This window comes from Thermobia domestica, chromosome 3, assembly GCF_964235325.1.
Source record: "Thermobia domestica chromosome 3, izTheDome1.hap1.1, whole genome shotgun sequence".
NCBI classification, from domain to species: Eukaryota; Metazoa; Arthropoda; class Insecta; order Zygentoma; family Lepismatidae; genus Thermobia; species Thermobia domestica.
The window spans coordinates 35,818,507-35,842,960 of record NC_137456.1 but is presented as its reverse complement, the minus strand read 5'-3'; the positions used below and the strand labels follow the sequence as shown (position 1 = coordinate 35,842,960).

Genomic DNA, 24,454 nt, shown 5'->3' with positions numbered 1-24,454 from the left:
CCGAAAGTACATATAGATAGAAGCTACATTGACGAGAATAATCCGCATGTCAAAATACTTTTGAAACGAAAAATTTAAAAAAACTGTTTTGTGTCTAAGGACATTCATAGCTTAAAATCTAGAAAAAAGCAACACATAAATTATTTTATTCATCTCGTAAGAAAGACTTGACCTCAGATTCCATTTTCTAGAGTTAAAAGGAAACAAAAAATCCCTTGAAACGCAAAATCATTTCATGAGATTTCCTAATTCATTACCGTTTTTGTTTTATATTGATTAGCGATAAAACCTGAAATTACTCATTTCTACCATTTTGTTTGTCGAATCAGCTCTATTGTGAACTCTCTCGAGAAAATCACATTATATACCTATTGCAAAAACAATTATAAAATTCGCATCCTTACAAATGTTATCGTTCGAAGTAACGGACGTATGTATGTACACTCATGTCCGAAGTGATTGTCGCATATGTATAACTGTCTTGTTGTAAGAATATACTGTAATTTGATATCAATCATGCAGACTTCTTTTAATACTGATATTATGTGTATAATAACGAAATACATATTTGTGGTAAATTCCAAGAAAAAATAATTATAAATACGAAAATTAGAATGAGGAAAACAAAATGTTGCTTAATGGAAAAGAAAGTTTAATTTTTGTTTTATTGTTCTTATTTACCCCTCTATTTACATGAAATTTGCCACATGTATTCCTTCGCCAATTATGCACATACTAACATTATAAGAAATACCGGGATTTATTGTAAAATCAAAAAAAAAAAAATGTAAGCAATATATAAAAATTCCGGGCAAGCTTTTATTTCACCCAGAAACTGCAACCGATTTCTCTGAACCGGTTTCCGGAGAACTTCAGCAATTACATGTGTTTAGCTAAATCCCTTATCACACTTTTTGCGTTTGCGAGGCTTTTCAATACTTTGTATTTAAATGTGTTCAGCAAAATTGGAACTTTGTCTAAATACCTTACCACACTCTTGGCATTTACAAGGCTTTCCACATGTATGAATTCACAAGTGTTTAGCTAAATCGGAACGTTGGCTAAATCCCTTTTCACACTCTGAGTTTGTGAGGCTTTTTACGTGGATCTGTTTTGCTAAGTTGGATCGTTTAGTAAATCCCTTCCCTCACTCTTGGAAATAATGAGGATCTTTACCTGTATGAATTGACACGTGTCTAGATAAATCGGAACGTCAAGAAATTCCTTTCCCACACTCCTGGCATTTGTAAGGCTTTTGACCTGAATGTATTAGCATGTGTTCACTATATCGTAACGTCCAATAAATCAATTTTCACACTCTTAGCATTTGTGAGGTTTTTCACCTGTATGTATTAACATGTGTGTCGCTAATCTTGAACGTTGGCTAAATTTCTCGCCGCACATTTCACATGTGTGATAATTCACAGCTGCATGTATTAACATATGTTTACTTAAACTGGAACGTTGACTAAATCCCTTTCCACACTCTTGGCAATTGTGAGGCTTTTCACCAGAATGTATTAACATGTGTGTACCTAAATTGGAACGTTGACTAAATCCTTTCCCACACTCTTGGCATTTGTGAGGCTTTTCACCTGTATGTATTAACATGTGTTTCGCTAAATCGGAACGTACAGTAAACCCCTTTTTACACTCTTGGCATTTGTAAGGCTTTTCACCTGTATGTAATAGCATGTGTGTACCTAAACTGGATCGATCACTAAATCCCTTTCCACACTTTTCGCATTTTTGAGGCTTTTCACCTGTATGCATTAAAACGTGTCTACGTAAATGACAACGATAACTAAATCCCTTCCCACACTCTTTGCATTTGTGAGGCTTTTCACCTGAATGTATTAACATATGTTTCGCTAAAGCGGAACGTCCAGTAAATCCCTTTTCACACTCTTGGCATTTGTGAGGCTTTTCACCTGTATGTATTAAAATGTGTGTACCTAAACTAGAACGTTGACTAAATCCCTTTCCACATTGTTGGCATTTGTGAGGTTTCTCACCTGTATGTATTAACATGTGTTTCGCTAAATCGGAACGTACAGTAAATCCCTTTTCACACTTTTTGCATTTGTGAGGCTTTTCACCTGTATGTATTAACATGTGCGTACCTAAATTGGCACGTTGATTAAATCCCTTCCCACACTCTTGGCATTTGTGAGGTTTTTCACCTGTATGTATTAACATGTGTGTAGCTAAACTGGAACGTCGACTAAATTTCTTGCCGCACATTTCACATATGCAATAATTTACACCTGTATGTATTAACATGTGTGTACGTAAATTGGAACGTTGACTAAATCCCTTTCCACACTCTTGGCATTTGTATGCCTTTTCACACATATGTGATGATATGTGTTTAGCTAAATTCGAACGTCGACTAAATTTCTTGCCGCACATTTCACATGTGTAATTATTTACACCTGTATGTATTAACATATGCTTAGCTACACTGGATAGTTGACTATATTCCTTCTCACCTTTTTGGCTTTTGTGTCGCCTTTCTCCCGTATGCATTAACATGTGTCTAGATAGTTCCGAACGTCCACCAAGTATCTTCCCACACGTGTGGCATATACGGTTTCTTTTATCTGAATGCATGATCATATGTGTCGCCAAATTTGTACGTTTATTGAATCCTTTAGCATACGCTTGGCATGTGTGAGATTCCTCACCAGTATGGTTTAGCATGTGACTAGTCGAAGTTGAATATCCGCGAACTACATTTTTACTATTTAGGTAAACATAATATGGAGCACTTTCATGTGTTAACGTATGTCTTCCTAAATGGGATTGAGTAAATCCTTTTTTAAACTCCTTGAAAACCTGAGATTCCTCCTCTGAATGAGAAATTGTTTTCTCTTGTCTAATAAATATACACGGTTCAGTGCAGAGAATATGTTCATGAACCATGAAAAAAAAATGAGTAAAGAAGAAAGTGAAAATCCAGCTACATATACCAAACACCAAAGAAATACAGAAGCTTGCTTGAAAAATACAAAAAAAAAAAAAAAATAATAATAATAAAAAAAATAAAATAAAAAATAAAAATAAAAAAAATATATTCTCACGTTTCATATTAGTGTTCTATTACATGAGATCTAGCAAATATAAGAAAATGTGAACTCTTGAGATGTTTTAGTATTATTTGTATTCTCCACAGACGAGGATGTCCTTTCCTTTACTACCTCAAATTGTATCTACACTTATATATCAGTTACCATATTTAATTCAAATACATACCAAGGTACATATGCTACACTATGGAATAAAGATATATTATTATAGGTGAAAATCGTGGCAAGCAATCACTGTATGTTCTTATGTTCTATATCATTAATTTTGTGGTAGAAAATTTAGTAATTGCGAGGGGTTTTTGCAATTGTACTAACCAAACACTTTTCAATTAGATATAACGAAGAAATAAGATAACGCTATAAAGATTTTTAAATTTTTGCAGAAAATACGTTATATCAAGCAGTATACTAATCTGTATTAGTGTTTCTGAAATTATTTGAATGCTCTGGGATAAATTTAAAATCCCATTACAAACCAGTTGTCTATTGATATATATTTTAAGAAAAAGACACTCTTCCCAAACTAAATATTTTGAGAAATGGCTAATCATTTCAGATGCTACACTCTGAATATTAGGAAATTGAAAGAAACAGATTTGATTTTTTAAAAAAAGGAAGTTCAACTATTTAAAAAAATAAATTATCTAATATGTTGAGTGCTATTTTTAACTGAGTTTTGTCACGTTAGTTTAATTGAAATTCGTATCAAAAGAAGGCTTAGAAGTGTACGTCAAAAATTATCATCAATTTTGTCTCCATTATTACATAAAGAAAATTTAACACATAAGCTTATTATTTAAAATAAACGGTCACATGCACAAGTGTATTGAAAATTTCTTTATTTAAAACAGATATAAACAAGCAGCAAAATATTTCTCTGTACTTAAAGTTAACATCCAGCTTGTCTGATATATTTTTATCGTCGTTGTTCTATAGAAATGAATATCGAAACTGGTAATAATAGTAAGTTTGAACCACTTTCAGGTTTGCAAAAGTGTTGTCGATAGTTATGCAAATTTGTCTTGAGACGCTGAAGTTTTCGTAAATAAAAAAATTCCACGCAAATTGATACAATTTTAGTTTTATGTCAACACAACTTGAAACTGTAAACCAGTCATTTTAACAACTGGTTGTTTCAATAGAACTTAAACGGGAAACATGGAACATTTTCTTGGCAAACTAACTCGACTACAAAAGAACACACCCCTATCTCTTTACGTTTTCGCTATACGGACATCAATTTTCAGGCTGGAATTGTAAATCTAAGACCTCCCGTTCTCGTATAGTGCTGTAAATAGTAATGATGCTTTCGAACGTTAAAACCTCTGAAGAAAAGACTTCTCGTGTTTGTTATCGTACCTATTATCGTGTTTGTTCTGTGGGAATAATTGTTGAAACCACGTATGGGTAATTCTAATCAATTTCAGTTTGAATTGAATTTCGACGGAGGAAATAAACATATTCTCTGAATGCCGTATCTATCACAAGAAACGGCAAGTTAGCAGATTAAAGCGTTTTTGCTCTTTAAAAAAAAAGATTTCTCTAATTGGACGTAACTGTAAATGTGAAAAACTTGAAATTTTGAAATTCTTTAGCTTTACGTACTACGGTTCTGCCAGCTAAACTAAAGCGACACTTATGATGAGAAATGAAAGAAATGGTGGAATGAAGGACGTGGGAGGAAAGGGAAAATACCGAGAAAACTACGCACAAGTTGTTTCTCCTCCACAAAGTTCAATCTGGCTGAGATTGAACCAACAATCCCATGCTCCAGAGGGGAACACTCTACAAGTGAGCCACAGCGGCCCCACTTGCTACTTCGAGATTGTTGACGATAATTATTATATTATGTATTTAGATGTTGAATTCTTCGCTGAAAACAGTCTTTCGTTTTGCGTTACAGTTTTTGTTCTATGGCAATAATAGTTCAAAAATATCAAAAACCGGAAATAATAGTATATATAAACAACGTTCGGATCTGGTACATTGCTGTGGGTACATATGATATGTTGCAATTAGACGCTATATTGTTTCCAGATAGCCGCGTTTCGTTATCTGCTACCGTTTTCATTTTTATATGAAAATTGAATGAAATCAAATATGTGTGTCCTACGGCTAAGCCAACAAGGCTAAACCAGACAGTAACGACGAGATATGAATAAAATGGGAGAACCTCGAAGCCAGCTACGCACACGTTGTTTGTCTACACGTTGCTCGATTTCAGCGATCTGGGATCGCACCATTGACCCTGTGTACCAGAGGTGACCTTTCAATACTGTCCCGTTTTCATCAAAATGAAATGAAATTTTAATTATACGTCAAACGATTATGACAGCTGGGGTAAAGGAGAAGTGAATAATGAGAAGGGAAAGAAAAAGTGGAATGAACGTTTTTGTGAGCCGGATGAATCCACGGAAATGTATGAAAGTGAAAATGAAGCAGACTTTCTGGAAGATATTTTATGTTAGACATGTTTTCAACAAGAATAAACGTCAGATTCCACATGAAAATCTAAGAAAGAGATCTGGTGAAATTTCTTTGTTTTTATATGAGAAACAACTGATAAAAGTCTCTTATGTGTCAATGAAAAATACGATTGTACTTGTTCTATTGAACATGGATCAAGCGTGTACCTTTCAGGGAGATACTATCTTGTAAGAAATTGTCCATTTCTACAAATGCACCAAATGAGGAGTTGATATATTCAAGCAAATGCCTGTTCAGTACTCATGTAGCAGAAAGATAAGAAAATGGCTCCCTTGAATTTTCTACGCATGTTTGAAAAATTACGGAGTATACTCATACATAATCTACGAAGTTGTATGTACTCTGCTATTCAGACCAACATAACAAGATAATTCTTACCCTTTACATTAACGGAAGACACACAGAGTACATCTGTTTGAAGGGGAATTAAAGATTGATGAAAACAGTCAATTCGTGTCCCAGTGGCAATGCCGCGAGAACCTGTGAACCGGAGGGTTGGACGATGCCAGAGATGTAAAAAAACAAGGACAAAAAACCGCAATCCGATGTGCTGAATGTAAGCAGTTTACTTGCAAAACACACCTTATAAATGTTTTTGCCAATCGCAAGGAAGAAAATTACGAAAAGAAGTAAAAATTGTGAGACTCACAAATCTAGTACAAAATGTAAGATTTTTAAAATCATTTGACAAATTATATAATTGACGCACTCAGAATCAGAAGTTGTTAAGTTTTAGAAGAAATGTTAAGTGCACGATAAATATCCTGCAATACAGGTCTACATCATTGTTAAATATTAAGGGAATCAGACGTGATTAAAACGTTCAAATCACATACCTGTCCTTAGCAAGGAAGTGTGATTTTCAGAAGAGAAGTTGTTAAGTCCACATTTGGGAGCAGATGTTGTTAAGTCAAATTCGTTACGCGTCTGCTCTACGAGCGGCGCTGCTACTTTTCTGCCAGAAAGCTTACTACAGAGTGAAAAGATGGCTGACGCCGACAAAGATTCGAGTAACGATGTCACAAGTCAATGTTTATCTGAAAACAATGGCTCTGAATATACCGCCTCTTGTGTCTTCATTTATATGAGGGAGTTAAGAGCTACATGTAGCAGCGACAGTGATAGTGAAGGTACACCTTCCGCATCAGGTATAGGGGTAGATCCAACGGAACAATCTTATTCCATGTCTATTTCGACAACAGGACATTCTGGACTGCATCTGCGCTTCGGCTGCGTCTTGTTTGCTGATATATCGTAAGTCTGTTTTCAGTGTATTTATTTATACTTCTCAATTCCAGGAGATCTTTCATGCCCATTGGCAGAAATTTTGGGCATATAGAAAAGAAGAAGCAATCAAAAATCACGGCCTTGTCCCTTCCGTATGGGTTAAACTGCTGAGACAAATTCTACACTAAAATCCTATTGAGGTTATATATGCAAAGGAGCTGTACGATGAGAGTTGAATTTGGATCTTAACGCTATCGGAGTTGTAGTTATTATCTGCAACAATGAGAACAGTCAATTCGACACTAATATCGATCGCTATCACTGTATATATATATATATTGACAACCCAGTCACTCTGTGCCTGATTTGGGGATGCTTTTAGAGTGAAACTGAGCGCCTTCCACTCACCATTTAGAATGAGTGGGAATACGATTTTATATTCATGTGCGAGAGGTTAACTTAAGTTTTTATACCAACTGGGGATCAATTCAAAACAATAATAAAACATTACTTCATTCGGTTAATAACAATTATATTTCTCATAGATAAACTTTCAGACTGTAAGTGTTGTGATGTATTAACTACGGATAATCGGAATATTTGCCAGACGAGTATTGCTATGATCGAGTATTGAGCCTTTGAGCCCTGAATAGGAGTTACACACAGTGTTGGGCAAATTTCAATTGAATTAACAATTAACAATTAATTTGTAAATTTAATTGTTAATTGCAATTAACAATTGAAATAAGTAATGGTTAATTGTTAATTGCAGTTGGCCATTAAAAAAGGAGAATCAATTGCAATTGATCAATTGATTGAAAGTAATTGCAGTGGAAAGTAATTGCAATTGAATTCTGTAATTCAATTGCAATTGAAATTAATTGGCAATTGATTCAATTGCAATTGATTTCCACAGCAATTACTTTCAATTGATTGATCAATTGCAATTGATTTTCACTGATTAATTTTCAACACTGTAGTTCAGAGAGGGCGTGGGGCAATGAAAACTTTAGCCACGACCAATTGACTCACCACCCGTCGTGACCCACGACCCACCGTGACCCACTCTGACCCACCACCCACCATAAATCACTCTTACCCACTGTGACCCACAGACCCGCCAAAACCCATTGTCATCAACTCTGACCCATGATTCACGCCCTCTTCTCTACTGACTAAAGAGTTTAAACTTGTAATAAAACAAGCCTATAAAATTATCACTCATCGGAGTTTGAATTTCTACGATCAATCGCTCAAGCATCGCACTAATACAATAACAGCGGATCTGACCTTTCTAATATAAATAAAATAGTTTGTTCGTGTGTCTGTGTGTCTATCTTTGTGCGGCCTGTGGACGGGACGAGTGGACCGAAAGTTTTCAAAATTTGGTCACGGGTAGCTTGGTCTAGGCCCCAGACCAAGACGAAGATGTTTTTTTTTTTAATTCCTTACTATGGGGTCTCCAGGAGACGTTTACCGGGACCGGCCTGGGGACCAGACAAGTCGACCGAGAGTTACCAAATTTTGGTCAAAGATACATTGGTCCAGGTTTCACACCAAGGCAAAGCTTTTTCGAAAAAATTCCAACCATGGGGTCTCAGGGGGGCGTTTACCGGGACATGTAAAAGTAGTAGAAAATGACCGATATCAGTGTCGATTTCATAGTTTTCGCGGTCGCTGAGATCAATGGTGAAACTCCGATCGCATTAACTTCCAAATTCACCGTATTCTGCTACGGGCCGTGGGTCAATGGGGGGGAGGGGGGAAATACCGAAACGTACAAGTAATCCAAAATGACCGATATTAGTGTCAAATCCATAGTTTTTGCGGTTGCTGATATCAATGGTGACACTACCATTAGCGATGACTTTCAAATTCATCCACCGTTGTATGCGGGCCTTGGGTCACCAGAGGGGGGAATTCCGAGACATGTAAAAAAATAATCGAAAATGACCGATATTAATGTCAAATTCATAATTTTCGGGGTAGCTGAGCTCATTGGTGAAACTCAAGACCGCGTTTACTTTCACATTTAGCCCCCATCAGATAAGAAACGGGGGCATTATGAAGGGGATCACGAGACATGTAAAAATAATCCACAATGACCGATGTCAATTCCGTAGTTTTCGCGGTGGCTAAGATTAATGGTGATACTTTCATTAGCGATGATTTTCAAATTTAGCCAGCATTGTATGCGGGCCGGGAGTCACCGGGGGTGGGGAATTGCGAGACATGTAAAACTAATGGAAAGTGACCGATATTAGTGTCAAATCCATAGTTTTAGCTGTCGCTGAGATGAATGGTGATACTTCCACAGGCGTTGACTTCCAAATACAGCCCCCATCGGCTGCAGACCAGAGGCATTGTTTTTTTTCAAAATTGGAACCAGAGGATTATAGGGATTTTTACAGGCATATGTAAAAAGTAATAGAAAAGGGCAGATGTTAGTGTCACATTCATAGTTTTCGTGGTATTAGTTGGGGGTTGGTGGGGGCCAGAGGAGATTGTTTCACAATACGAACCAAGGGGGTCTGAGGGGGTGTTCACCGGGACATGTAAAAGTAGTAGAATTTGTGTCGAATCCATATTTATCGGGGTTGCTCAGACGTATAGTGACACCACCGATAGTGTTTACGTTCAAATTCAGCCCCATCGGCCTTCCCAATGAAAGCACATGTACGTTGTTGGATATATATTCACACAAAATATATCCAATGTTAGAAATGTTTCTTAATTGTTCTCCAGTTGTTCAATTTGTTTACATTGATATTTTATCTGATCCGTGCGAAGAACGGGTATAACAGCTAGTACGAAATGGTAAAGTGTTTGTTATGGACCAAATCACAATGAATTCAATTATATATAAATAGATAATTATTATAATTATAACTAATAAATATTTCCTTGTTGAATCATAGAGCTCCTCCGTGGCTAAGCGGTTAGCGTACGCGCCTTTGGCGTGGGAAACCCGGGTTCGATTCCCTGCGGAAGCTCATGTGGTTCGGATTCCACGTTAATCAGTAGGTCCATGTCTCATATAGCCTCGCTGCTGACCGGGACGTTAAACCCCAAAAGCAACTTAAAATCAAATCAACTTGTTGAATTATACATATTTTTCAGTGGAAAAATGAATACAATTTAAAAGTCCCAAATCAACGTAAAGTAGACCAACTTAAAGGAAAAATGTATAAAATTTTCCATATAATTAAGCTTACAAACTTAAAATTTCCATGTAATTAAGCTAAATTTCCATTTTTGTGTCGTTTTGTGCGCCTATTTCCTCGTTTTCTGCGTCACCGGAAATGGGTCAACGTTATCCTACAAATATGGCGGAACAAGTTAATGTTGTTCCGTCAGGAACGATTTCGAGGTCGTTTCCTTCACATCGTCTTGTGCGTGTTTTCTACCGTTTTGTAAGTCTATTTCCACGTTTTGTGAATCAATGGTAGTGGGTCAAAATGGGCATTCAATGTGGGAAGAAAACTGATCCACTCTCCCACCAGTATCGAATTTCAAGGTCGCTTTTCTCGCATTGTTTAGTGCATATTTATACCGTTTCTGCGCATACTTTCACGTTTTGTAGGCCAACGAAAGTGGGTCAAAGGTGACCTACAAATATGGCAGAGAAAGACAAATTCATTCCACTTTCAAGGTCCATTGTGACCCTCTTCCACTGATACACAAAGCGACACAAATCATGTATAAAAAGTGTGAAGGAAACGACCTCATTTGATGGTGACGGAACAGCATTAAGTTATTCCGCTATACTTGTAGGCCATTTTGACCCATTTTTGTTGTCGCACTAAAGTGGAAATAGAAGCACTAAAGTGGAAATAGGAGCACAAAACGGTACAAAGCAGGCACTATACGATGCGAAAGAAACGACCCCCCAAATTCGATAGTGGCGGAACAATGGCTCTAGTTTCTCTGACCATTTTGACGCATTTCTGGTGATGCTCAAAACGTGGAAGTAGGCGAACAGAACGGTACAAAATACACACTAAACGATGCGAAAGAACCAACCCCGAAATTCGATAGTGGCGGAATAGTGAGCCATTTAACTCCCACTTTAAAGGCCCGTTTAACTCACTTCCGGTGACTACAAGACGAGGAAGTAGGCACAGAAAACTTTTTAAAAAATAATCACTAAACGATGCGAAAGAAACGACCTAGAAATTCGATAGTGTCGGAACAATGGGTCATTTTGGTCACACTTTGGACGTCCATTTTCACACACTTCTGGTGACGCGCAAAACGTGGAAATAAGAGCACGAAACGGCACGAAACATTCACTACTCGACGCGAAAGGAAGGACCACGAAATTCGGTAGGTATAGTGGTGGAGCAGTGGGTCATTTTCGTCCCACCTTCGAGGCCCATTTTGACCGTCTTCCAGTGACGCACAAAACGTCGAAATACGCGCACAAAAGGGTATGCAATGTGAAATTAACGACCTCGAAATTCCATAGTAGCGGAACTCTTGGTCATTTTCGTCCCATCTTGGAAGCCCATTTTGACCCACTTACGGTGACGCACTAAACGTGGAAATAAGGGCACGAAAATCCACTAGTCGATGCAAAAGGAAGGATATCGAAATTCAATAGTGGTGAAACTCTTGGTCATTTTCATCCCACCTTCGAGGCCCATTTTGACCATCTTCCAGTGACGTACAAAACGTCGAAATAGGCGCACAAAAGGGTACGCGATGTAAAATTAACGACCTCGAAATTCGATAGTGGCGGAACAGTGTGTCATTTTCGTCCTACCTTGGAAGCCCATTTTGACCCATTTCTGGTGACGCACGAAACGTGGAAATGGGGGCACGAAACAGCACGAAAATTCAGTAGTCGATACGAAAGGAAGGATATCGAAATTCGGTAGTGGCGGAGCAGTGGGTCATTTTCGTCCCACCTTCGAGGCCCATTTTGACCGTCTTCCAGTGACGCACAAAACGTCGAAATAGACGTACAAAAGGGTACGCGATGTGAAATTAACAACCTCGAGATTTAATAGTGGCGGAACTCTCGGTCATTTTCGTCCCATCTTCGAAGCCCATTTTGACCCACTTTCGGTGACGCACTAAACGTGGAAATAAGGGCACGAAACGGCATGAAAATCCACTAGTCGATGCAAAAGGAAGGATATCGAAATTCAGTAGTGGCGAAACTCTTGGTCATTTTCATCCCACCTTCGAGCCCATTTTGACCATCTTCCAGTGACGTACAAAACGTCGAAATAGGCGCACAAAAGGGTACGCGATGTAAAATTAACAACCTCGAAATTCGATAGTGACGGAACAGTGTGTCATTTTCGTCCTACCTTGGAAGCCCATTTTGACCCATTTCTGGTGACGCACGAAACGTGGAAATGGGGGCACGAAACAGCACGAAAATTCAGTAGTCGATGCGAAAGGAAGGATATCGAAATTCGGTAGTGGCGGAGCAGTGGGTCATTTTCGTCCCACCTTCGAGGCCCATTTTGACCGTCTTCCAGTGACGCACAAAACGTCGAAATAGACGTACAAAAGGGTACGCGATGTGAAATAAACGACCTCGAGATTTTATAGTGGCGGAACTCTTGATCGTTTTCGTCCCACCTTGGGGACTCATTTTAACCCACTTCCCACGACGTACAAAACGGAAGTAGACGCACAAAACGGCACAAAACGATGTGAAGGAAACAATCTCGAAATTCATTGGTGGCAAAAGAGCAATAACTTGTTCCGCCATATTTGTAGGCCCATTTTGACCCACTTCCGGTGATGCACTTCCGGTGGGAATAGGCGCATAAAGCGACACAAAACACGCACAAAAGATGCAGAACAAAGTACCTTGAAATTCGTTGGTGGCGGAACAAGTTAATGACGCCGTGAGCACCAATATAAGTATATACTGTAGTTCTTACCAGTTGGCGCGGTGGGTCAGTGGTAGAGCGTTCACCTCCGGTGCTTGAGGTCCCTGGTTCGATCCCAGCTCGCGCAGTTTGTACTTTGTGGTGGACAAACACCGTGCTCGTGGATTTTCTCGGGGTTCTCCCGTTTCCTCCCACTTTCTTCATTTCATTCATTTCCTATCATCACCGTCTCCTTTAGCCTATCCGGCATAAGCGTGAGACGTAAAACTAAAGATTTCTTATCATTTTTTGTAGTTCTTACCATCAAGGCTGAGAACTGCACGGTCCAATTTTTTAGCCAAAGTAGAAGCCCAACCGGAATAGTGATGTCAACCGACTCGGCTTGGTTCAACTGAGCGTACAGCTTGAGCTGGCTTGGTTGGGATTACCCATCGACTGGGCTCAATTGAGCCAATGGCTTGAACCGGCTCGGTAAAGACGAGTCATCGGCTCGGCTCGATTGGAGCCAATGGCTCGAACCAGCTCCGTTGAAACGAGTCCATAGGCTGGGTTCGAGTCAGCTCAACTGAGCCGATGGCTCGAACTGGCTCGGTTGGGGTAAGCAATCAGCTCAATTCGGCTCGGCTCGTGTGAGCCATCGGCTGGAGCTGGCTCGGTTGGATGAGCTGTTGGCTCGGCTCACTTCTCGGTTCGGCTCGATAAGTGAATAAGCTGTGAGCGAGCCGCTTGAGCTGTTGACAACCCTAAGCCCGGGTCGAGCAGTTTTGAACATGTTTGGCTGGAGTCCCATAACTTCTAACAATTTTTGGCTCGAGCCCGAATACTTGCTCCTCCTGAACTCAAACCAAGAACCTCGTGACCGATGTCCTTGCCTTCTGAAGATTTCTTGACGACCAAGATCGACAGTCAACTAATTTTTAGTATTCCGATACAAACCGCCTATATTCCATGTTTATACAGATACACGGTGTTATAATGATAATTAATTATAGTAGTAGTAGTAGTATCATTGATTATTATATTGTCTATGTAGGATACTTGAAGATAGTAGTACTTGGAACTACACAAAGGATTTAGCTCGAATTGGCTCGACTCGACTGGAAACTCGATCCGAATTCGAGTCGAGTTGGGGGAAATTTTTCGAGCCGAGATCTCAAGTCGAGCTCAAAGATGTCTGCTTCGAGTCGAGTCGAGTTTTAAAGGAAACTCGCTCGAACTCGCTGGTGCCCATTCCTATTGTATGCATGACGGGCATATAGAGTTCTTTCGAGGGGGATAGAACCATAAACATAATATATTTTAAAAAATACTTAGTTTCCTGGCTTTCTTTCCAGGGGGGGGGAAGGGATGGTAGGTATCCAACATTTCTTATAAGTACCTTATTTGAAATATATAAAACAGTAACAAGTGGACAACACAATACACACACATCTTCTTATCTTCAGTTTTAATTGCTGATTTCAATTACAATTAACAATTACAATTAACAATTACAAGTTTCAATTGTCAATTGCAATTAACAATTAAATGTTTCAATTGCACCCTTTGCAATTGACAATTAACAATTAAAAGTTTCAATTGCCTGGTGACCAATTAACAATTAACAATTGACGAAAATTTAATTGCAAATTTTATGATTGAATTCAATTGCAATTGAAATTAATTGTCAATTACAAATTGAAATCAATTGCAATTGAAATCAATTGCAATTGATTTTCAGAGCAATTACTTTCAATTGATTGATCAATTGCAATTGATTTCAATTGATTTTGCCCAACACTGGTTACACATACCTGCTGGTTTCTGATGTTGCTCCAATGATGACCTAGGTGATGGATGTAGTTTCTCCAAGTTGATACTCCCAATTAGTGGTTGATGTAGACGAGCATTGAGTTTGGTATTCTCCCAAATGCTAACGATGTCTCGAAGTTCTCCGTGGATAGAATAATGTATTCTAAGATGACTGGCCGTTGACTGTCATTTGACTGTCCTGCTGTCTCTGACTAAACACTCAAAGACTGATCATGTAAACTACTAAAGACTAATTCTCGCTGATTCTAAAGACTGGTCCAACAATCCAAGACTCCTCTAGACTGATCCTCTAGACTCCACCTGAAGACCTCTCGTCTCCCAGTTTTGTTCAACCTGGTCCAACTCCTGTCGTCTGCTGGATGGCACGTGCGACCCCCTTTCACTTGGAAAAACAAATTCTTTCCATGTGTCAAGACTCAAAAACTGCAACTCTCGACACACTCTGATTTCTCGATTCTAAGCAATTTCCTCATATCCGTGAATTTGTGAAATGTACACAAAAGCTTACAATCTCTCTTTTGACAATGTACAGTATTTGGCCTATGCAAGAATTGACGCATTGTCTGCATTGCCTTCCTGCATTGGCAGACTCTCAGTGAAACATTTTATTTACATTCTATTTACAACATTTCGCTGACTATTGGATAATAATATTCCGCAGCTTGCATTATACTTAATTTGTAACAATTATTTACCTTAACCTTAATATTCTATAAAATGCAATCTTTGCAACATAAACATTGATTAAAATAAAATTAAAATTATACATAATTTTCGATTTGAAAAACGAATACTGCCACTATATATATATATATATATATATATATATATATATATATATATACCTCCAACTCCCAATAGTTTACTCGACAGCACTCTTTTTTTAGACTGAAAGTAGGATATAGGAGGTTGGTTTAAAATTACTCCAGGCATGCTAGAATCATGATGGAACATACCAGTGTTCGATTTCTTAATTTACCAGTAGGTATAGGAAGATCACATTGTGTAGAGCATTTGCATAACATTAGGGGCAGTGGAGCTTCAAAGTTTTGAGGTGCCCAAGAATATTTCCTGGAAACCCCTCTAATCAGAGTAATAGTTTATGTTCAAATTCAAAATTTAGCTAAACAAAACATTCAATTATCAAAAGTAATAAAAACAATAAGAGAAAATGTATTAAAGATAGAGTAAGATAAAAAGTAGATACGTACAACAAACTAAAGTTGTTTTTCTTTAATGAAAAACTTTACTTACATTTTAGTTGAAAAGGTGAGATGCATGTGAACATTTTTCGGCATTACTTGCTTTCTTGGTACGATTATTTGTAGTACTGTGACACTTCAATTTTATCTGCATTGTTGCATATTTTTCGGTATTAAAGAAACGCAAAGGTAGACCATTTATAGATACAAAAATGAGCTTGCTAAATGTTACAATCTGCATACTATTCCCCAGATTATTCAATGTTTGATTCATAGCGCTAAACCCACGTTCACATTCTGCAGTTGAAATCGGTATTACTTCTACAGCTTTATTAAGTTTTTGAACAGCTGGAGACATATATGAAGGATTGTTCTTGTACAAACAAAATTCTTTCACTACGAAGGAAACACCAATCATTGACTGTTTCAACAATTTGGATATTCGAGGGATTGCATCATCTCCGAAGAACACTAGTTCATTTTGTTCAACAGGTCAAGAAGCAGGATTTAACACTCAAGCATCAACGAAAAACTCCTTACTTGGAAAACGGATGTTGTCTAAACGGGATTCAAAAAATTTCAATCGGAAAGTGTCAAATTCTGTTTTATCACTAGCAGTAGGCTTAGTGATGGACATTCCTTTGAATGTCTATTTCTTTGCTCTAATTCATTAAGAGCATTTTTTGATCTCGGGATCAACAGTCATTAACGCACAAATTGATTGATATATCAAATCGTTTTCTCATTTGGCTTCAACTGCAGAGGCACTTTTGGTCTGCAAGACCTCTCAAAACTTAAAGAATATCAAAGATTAATATAACTTCCCTTATAAATAATCAGCTGGTTAGCTTCTTTATTAACCCTCGAATTTCGATCTCTCATGCATCGGATGGGATGTATCTCTACTACATTTAACCATAAGACTGCACAATGCAATGTATTTTTCCCACAGTGACGGCACAGAATTGAATGAAGATGCAATTCAACGTACTCGAAACACGCGACCTAATTTCCGAATATTTGTTGACAGTTCTTCTAATAATTGTTTAAGTAGTCCCTGGTTTCTTGGGCTATGAGAAAACACTGAATATAAAACATCCATAAATGCTTGCATATGATACACATCAGAGACACATTTAATCCCACCTTGAGCTGTAAGCTCAAGGTTATGATTCATAAGTGAACTACAATTAGGTCGTTGGTCAAAAGTTCATCTAATCTTTATGCAACTCTACTGTAACAATTCTGCATCACTGTGGCGCAATCTGTTGATAAGCCAACAAGGTGATTCTTCAGAACGTTTTTCGTTATGCCATGGTTAGATAAAATCTCTAACAAGCTTTCTAATATAGCTTCTGCTGTATTGTTGTCAAGCTCGACAATTTGAAAAAAATAGCTACACGCAACACCTTTAAAAACTATACGAAAATTAATTATCATACAAGATTTATTAGATGTTGTCGTGCTATTATCAATTGAAATACTAAATTTTTCTCCTGACTCCGCAATAAACTTAGCAAGCTTTTTTTTACCTTTTCAGCAATAAACATTATCATGTTTTTGCACACATATACGGAATATAACATATTTCCCACGGAAACCCCTTTTAATCTCTGAAGTTTAACGAAAGAAGAATGTGTGAAGAAAGAGAAATTTTCTTTAGCAATCATATATGGAATACGCATGAGAGCTGCTGCTGTTGTAACTTTTTCTTCACTTTGAAGATTCCATGTACTCGTGCTTTTTTGGGGGGTTCCTCAATGTGCTGTTTCTTTCGATTATCCATTATTTCCATGCACTTGAGGTGGGACTTGCATCTTCCAAGATCACCAAATTTGTCATAAAGTTTCTTGGGATTATTTGCAGATACATCGTCTATAAACGCATTGTCGATACGTACGCGTTCCCTACTATCTACATTAAGAGATCGAATTTCACTGCACACGGAACAAATAATTAATTTCATTTTGTTTATTGCCAAATATGGTCTGCACTTCCAGTTATTAAAACAAGATAATTTAACACAATCACCGACATTTGCACTTCTCCCGTTTCCCGACTCTGTGAAAACAATACTATTAGCGTCACATTTAGCACGTTTTTCTGCTGAACTCATATATCGGTATTCACATCATCAGAAAGATTTACCTTACCTGATGAAGTGCCTTCATTTGCAGTTATATTTGGCGGTCTCTGTTTCTGTTGTTTCGTAATGGAAGCATAAAATGACAATATAATTAGTTGTTTCTCCATTATGACGGCTGTACGTAAATGGTACTACAGACACGCACTTTCATCTTTAAGATTAGCTACACGAACAAAAATGTTCATAAATTATAAACACTCATAGATTTATGATTCCACATAAGAAACTACCAGAATATTGATCGATATAAGTAGATATTTGGTTTGCACCGGTGCAAACAGCACTCCGCGTAAGAACGAACGTAAACCTACTTTTATACCATTTAAGATCGCAGAGCGTGGTTTATGCAGTGAAAAAATAGCAGTGGGTGAAGTTGAATATATTTAACGTAATATATGCTATAAAGAAATCTCTACAAAATCTTACATGGAACACAAGAAGCATTAACAGCAACACAAACTATGTCTATCTTGTAACTCCGCAATTTGTCCTCTGTGAACTAGTGCTGCCAGACCAACCATCAATTTATTCTTTTCACTTCAACACCTACCATCAACTCAACACGAGAGAACACTAAAGGGCTCATCCACACCTAACTTGCTATGAACAACTCTTAAGTCCTTGCCCTGTCTATTTTTTTCTTTTCCTTTAAAGCCAAATGGAACCTATGTAACTCTTGGATTGTTTGAAAATCAAAATTAACCAAAGTGGTTTATTGTTCTCAATTTAACGCCGGCCCCTATGTGGCTATGACCGACAGAGGAGCATCTATGTTTTCCTACGCCCAATGAGCTATAAAACTTGATGTCCTAAACGGATCTGAACGGCGACAGCCGCAGAAGAAAAACATATATGACATTGACCCCGCAAGCGCGAATGTATACTAACTTGAATTTCCTCTATATTTTCCCCGTTGCCTTTATTCCTTTTCAACAACCATTCTGTTCTAGTGATAGTGTAGGTTTCCAGTGTTTTCCTGAGAACAAATTTTCCAGTTCTAGTTCTTTATTAGCTATTTTAAAAAAGGCTACTGCAGATGAAAGCACATACTTGTATTCATTCTTGCCTTTGGTTGGGGAGAATGTAGGATCCAAAACTTTAAACTCATGTTGACCGCAAGAGCAATAAGTATTTCTTCCTTCTGTAATGTGATGCATGGGAAAGAGGGAAAACTCTGGTCTACTCATGCTTTTGCTCGTACCTCAATTGTTTCTTTTATTGTCGGCGGAAGAAGAACACATTATTGGTATATATATATCCGGTGTTCCGAGTTTCGGTGGTAAGCTTAAAAATAAAATCTTCCCCTTCATTTTTACTGGCAAAAAGGAAGAAGGCGTTCCAAATATACTACAGACCTTGAAACAACACGAATGTCTGGTTTTGTTTTCTTGCAAGATTAGTTTAAATCTCCTCAAAACGGTATTTTTATCCGATTAGCTATCACAAACACAGTTTCAAGTACGAGGAAAAAGAGGGAAGTGAGACAGAAGAAGCGCCATCCGAAGAAGCGAAATTTTTCCCGATTGCAAAGGTTGGTTTGGAGGTTCGAAACTCGTTTACCTTTCTCCGGAGATACCCGAAGTTGGACTTAGATTTTTTCCTCAGGGCGGCCAAGCTTTATGAGACAAGGTGTACATATGTTTCGAGGAATACCAGGAGATTCATGTTCATATGTGAACACTGCGCTGTGTAGAGACAGCAGGTTCATACAATAATAATAATAACAATAATAATACAAAATTTCATTCATTTCCAGCTACAAGCTACCTCCATATTAAATCTAATTTTAAAAAATGATCATTTTCAGGGTTAAAAGTGGATCTGAAAAGGTGGAGGAACACATGACGTCACACCGTACCTCGTGCCCATCTTTTTGCGCCTTGTATTTTTTGGGGGGGAAGAGAGGATCGCTATAGATGTTCCTGCCAGTCTCCTTACCTTTCCACCAGATTATCCTACATTATGATATGTTAAAATCATGTATTAAGACACTTAAGTTAACATTTTTGTAAAAGTTCATGTTGAATACTCATTTAACTTAAGATGTTCAGTTTGGAATCTGCCGCGTAAATTTCTAATTCATTTCTAGTTATCTAGGTATTCCACTTGGAAAATGAACGATCATTCCTATCTTCAGTAATCATCGCTGGAGAAAAAAATCAGGTGCACGAAATCAATTTTAAAGTTATTTCCATAAACGTGAGAAAGCCGCAACTATTAAAACGAGGTTCAATCCTAAGTTCTGCTCAACATTTTCTTTAACGTTTTGAAAACGACATTTAACTAAAGTACATTAAATTCTTAATGTAATTTTAAGTTCTTAATGTAACCTTTTTTTTTTAGCATTTTTGTAAAAAAAAAATCATACAATGCTTTATTATAATATTAGGGCGACGTCAATTTTGAGCTGTCCATGTGGAGCCCTGGGATTTGATTTGTTATCTCTAAAACTAAAAATAAACCGTTTGATGACTAAACAGAATCACAGGAAACATATATTTCTATATCGAAGTTTCAATTTCCTCCGGTAGATGTCAACCGCTGCAGGATGTTTGCTGCAATCTAGTTGCAAGATGCAGATCTTTTACGACCTTTGTTTCAATAATAGAAAATTCGATATGGATAGCCATCTTTAAAGTCATCATTACCCGAGATTATGGAAACGAATTGTGTTAATTAACGATTTCGGTTAAGATAATTGAAGAAAGAAAAACTATATATCCCTTTGTTATGCGTAACCAACATTTCTTTGCTACTACAGGTTGCATACACGCTACGGAATGTTATAGGTGTTAAACTGGATATGAATAGCCACCATTAAACTTAATGTTACCCGTGAAGATGTTAGCGGATTATCTTCAGTAAAAATCCAGTAAAGATAATTGCAGTAAGAAAAGCTATATATCAATTTAGTATAAGCAACCAACATTTCTTGACTACCGTCCAGGTTGCATAGACGCTAAGGAATGTTATAGTTTTTAAACTTGATATGACTACCCACTTTTAAAGTCACCGTTACCGCTGAACAAGTTACCGCGTTCACCTCTGGTGCTAGGTGTCCCAGGTTCGATCCCAGCCCCCGCCAAGTGAACTTTGTGGTGGACAAACACCGTTTGCGTGGGTTTTCTCGGGGTTCTCCCGTTTCCTCCCACTTTCTTCGTTCCACCATTTCACTCATTACTCATCATCACCGTCTCCTTTAGCCTAACCGGCATAACCGTGGGACGTAAAACTCAAAGATTTCATTTCATTTTGAACATGTTTAACGGATTGTATTCATTAGGAAACTCTTTCGAGATAACTTAGCTCTAGTTGTCTACCACAAGAAACGGAATTCAAAAATTCGCATTCGTACAAGAGCTGTCGTTTAGCGTGTTTCTAATATAAGAGTATATTAGTATGTTAGCTCTCCGGTAGCCATCATGTTAACCATTCTCTTAAAATGGAGCTAATTATTATTATCAGTAGTAGTATTACATATATATTTTTTGTGTACTTGTTATCTTCTTATAAATGTAAGACGCATCAGTCTGTTAGCCATGCTTCTAATAGTTCATAGTCATTATAATAGTCCGAATCAGGCTAATAGACCAAGTTAAGCTAATATCCAGTCAGGCCAATAGTCCAAAGTCAAGCTAAGTCCAAATCAGACTAGTAGTTTGCAGACAAACTAATAATCCAAGTTACACTAATAGTTCACAGACAAGCTAATAGTCCAGGGAAGGCTAACAGTACAAGCTAAGTCAATGGTTCAAGTCTGGCTAATAATTCAAGTCAGCCTAATAGTCCAAGTCAAGCTAATACTTGTCACTAACTGTACTGCCTCGTCTCTAACCTCAAGATAATATGCTAGCGTGTAGGCAACCCTAGGCGAGCATATAATTTGAGGGGTAGCAAATAGTTCTACTAAACTGTATCATAGGTTTATTTTATGCTTTCAGCGATATGATAAATTAATGAACTATCAATTATGATTCTTTTCAAGAACGTCTTTTTTACCAGCTCTTCCATATCTGGCGATGTGCAACCGCGGCCCCCATTGACTAATGAAACTCAAACCATACACAGCAAATAATGTTATGGTATAACACAGGAAATAACAAAGTCACGTGATTACAAGAACAAAAGACTTTTACACAGAAGCAATAACTTACACTGAAAGCACTGCGATCATCGTGCCCTCCTCACATTACTGAATAAGTCCAATATCCCTTTCAGGTCTGTTGTGGAAACATGCTTTGCAACGTGTATCCATGCTGCTCACAAAGTTGGTAATGAATTGTTGTAGTACTGAGTTACAATATTCCATCAGCGTTTTTAACAACTGCTGAAAGGTTTTTAGTGCGTCTAAATGTGCTGTGAAACAAGCACCCTAGACAAACAAGCACCCTGGCAAAATAGAACCGTAGACGCAAATAACAGAAATTTCTATAACATAAGATGTCATGTATTTTGTATCATATTTAAGTTATTAGTGTGTTTTCGAGCGACTCCAAGTGTATGAATAGTTCTCAATGTAAAAGACGAAAAAGGTGAACGGGTTCATACTTGCAACACTGATGAAGATGGCCATCAGCGGCGCAAACCTGCCTTCAGCATTGGGGGGGAGGACGGGAAGACCTCTTCAATAATATTATCTTTAAGCGATGTTCAAAATATTTATGAACTTGAAACAAAAAGCTGTCGAGAATCAGGGAGCAGAGTTAACTTTGTCATTGGGAGACGGGCAGTTTTGGGGCTCACTAGGGGATATCAATTTCATCTTTGTGCTAATCCAACACAAATCATGACATTTCTCGCCAAAAACACATTTGAAATCATATTATTCAGAGGGGCAATCCCCCAGTATCAATATTTGAGGGGATATGTCCCTTTCACCCACAGGGATATGCGCCAGTGATGACCACCAAATCTCAAAAGTTTCACTATGCAAAATGCCACAATCTTTGGAATATTCACAAGTAACACCAGTCTATTTGTTATAACTTCATGTATACTTGAATCACATAACGAACATTATAATCTATTCAAGACTGTAGGCTCATTTGTTGATAACTATCACTTGTCGAAGACACTACTTTCAACTTGTTTTCTAAGTTTTGTGAATTAACTACTGGATCCGATTTGCTCTACTCTTCCTACTATCTCCTTTCCTGACCAAATAGACTCAAGTATTTATGCAACCAAGCAAGTGGCTTCCAAAATTCGGGTCAAAATCATTAGAACATTTACGTATAAGATTTCTCTGAAGAAATCTTCGTTAACCAATTCCTCTTAAATTGGAGCGTCATGTCAGCACTCTGCATTCCATATAACTTCAATAAAACTGTCCATTGCAATGTGTTGAGGTTACAACGCTAAATACATAACGGCACAAAAAATTACGAAAAGCCCATATTGATATAACACCATTTCAGGCAATTTACACCATTCATATTTGTAGACTGTTTTCTGACGTTACACATACCATACCCAAGACAAATAATTTTTGAGATTTTTACAACAGAAAATAAAAATGAAAAATATTTTAAATTAAAGAAATTAAACTATTAAGATCTCTTGACAATATCGTATTTATACGCCTATTGTTCGGTAGTGTTTTCCAACACCTTTCTTCTGTTGGAGAATTATGAGAACTACAAGGAATGTTTTTAGAACAACTCCACATAAGAGGAAAAAGAAACATAGCAGGAAAATTTGTCGTTCATTGCGACAGACAGAGAGAGAGAAAACACATGTTCTGGGTTCTGGGTAATATATGACGAAGGGGTATTTCATTTAAATCATACACTCAAATAAAAGATTATAATTACTTATAGAATAAGTTATATCTGACTAGCTCTACCCGTCTTTCGCCTTTATTTTGGCCCGTAGTGGAAATAGGCCCTTCAAACAAATATTGAGTGAGCAAATGGTTTGTAAAGTATCAAAATACTGCCGAGACCTATAGTGTCTATCGGAGGATCAACCTCAGAGCCTCAGATTAAAAAATGATATAAATATGTATTTGTTTGAACACGACAACAATAACAAGAATGATAACTCAGAAAATATTTATATTCCTTAGTTACTCCTATATTACACGATAAAAGCTTTATACTGTCAGTTTACGTAAAAAAGCATTGATACTTTTGAATTTCATTTTATCTATCTATACAAAACATGCGGATGTGCCATTATAACTCTTGAAGTCTTCGAGCAATTTCAACCAAATTTAGTATGCATATAAATTACAACCTGGAAAAAAGCCTATTTTGGTGTTCATCCTTACCACCAGTTTCGGGGGAGGAAAATGTAATATAATCTAGACCCGATATTGTTGTCGAATTTATAGTTAACGGGAGCGCTGAGATCAAGAGTGACGTTTCCGATGCCATTTAAAACCAAAGTTAGCCTCCTGGGCTTAGGGGTTAAGAGGTGGGGATGAAAGTGGATAGCACTTAACATTCAAAACGGCGAATATTACCGTCAAATCGTAGCTTAAAGGCCGCGAAGATTAATAGTGGCATTTCTGATGCTGTGATTTACGTGGTCTCAGCATTGGAAATAAGAGTAAGAAAACAGTAACGAACAAAAATGATCGAAAAAGACCGATATTACTGCGAAATCCATAGTTTTCAGCCTCACTGAGATGAATAT

At 37.5% G+C, this 24,454-nt stretch overlaps 1 protein-coding gene across 2 annotated transcripts in view; it reads right to left on the bottom strand.

Moving 5' to 3' along the window:
• Positions 1 to 1,137: 1,137 nt before the first annotated feature.
• Positions 1,138 to 24,454, bottom strand: part of LOC145680278 (uncharacterized) — a 76,862-nt gene continuing 53,545 nt past the window's right edge. For both annotated transcript variants that reach the window (XM_081750632.1, XM_081750633.1), the window contains exon 2: positions 1,138 to 2,878. In XM_081750632.1, coding sequence (XP_081606758.1) covers positions 1,321 to 2,878 — 1,558 coding nt within the window. In that variant the 3' untranslated portion in view covers positions 1,138 to 1,320. The remainder of the gene's footprint in view (positions 2,879 to 24,454) is intronic.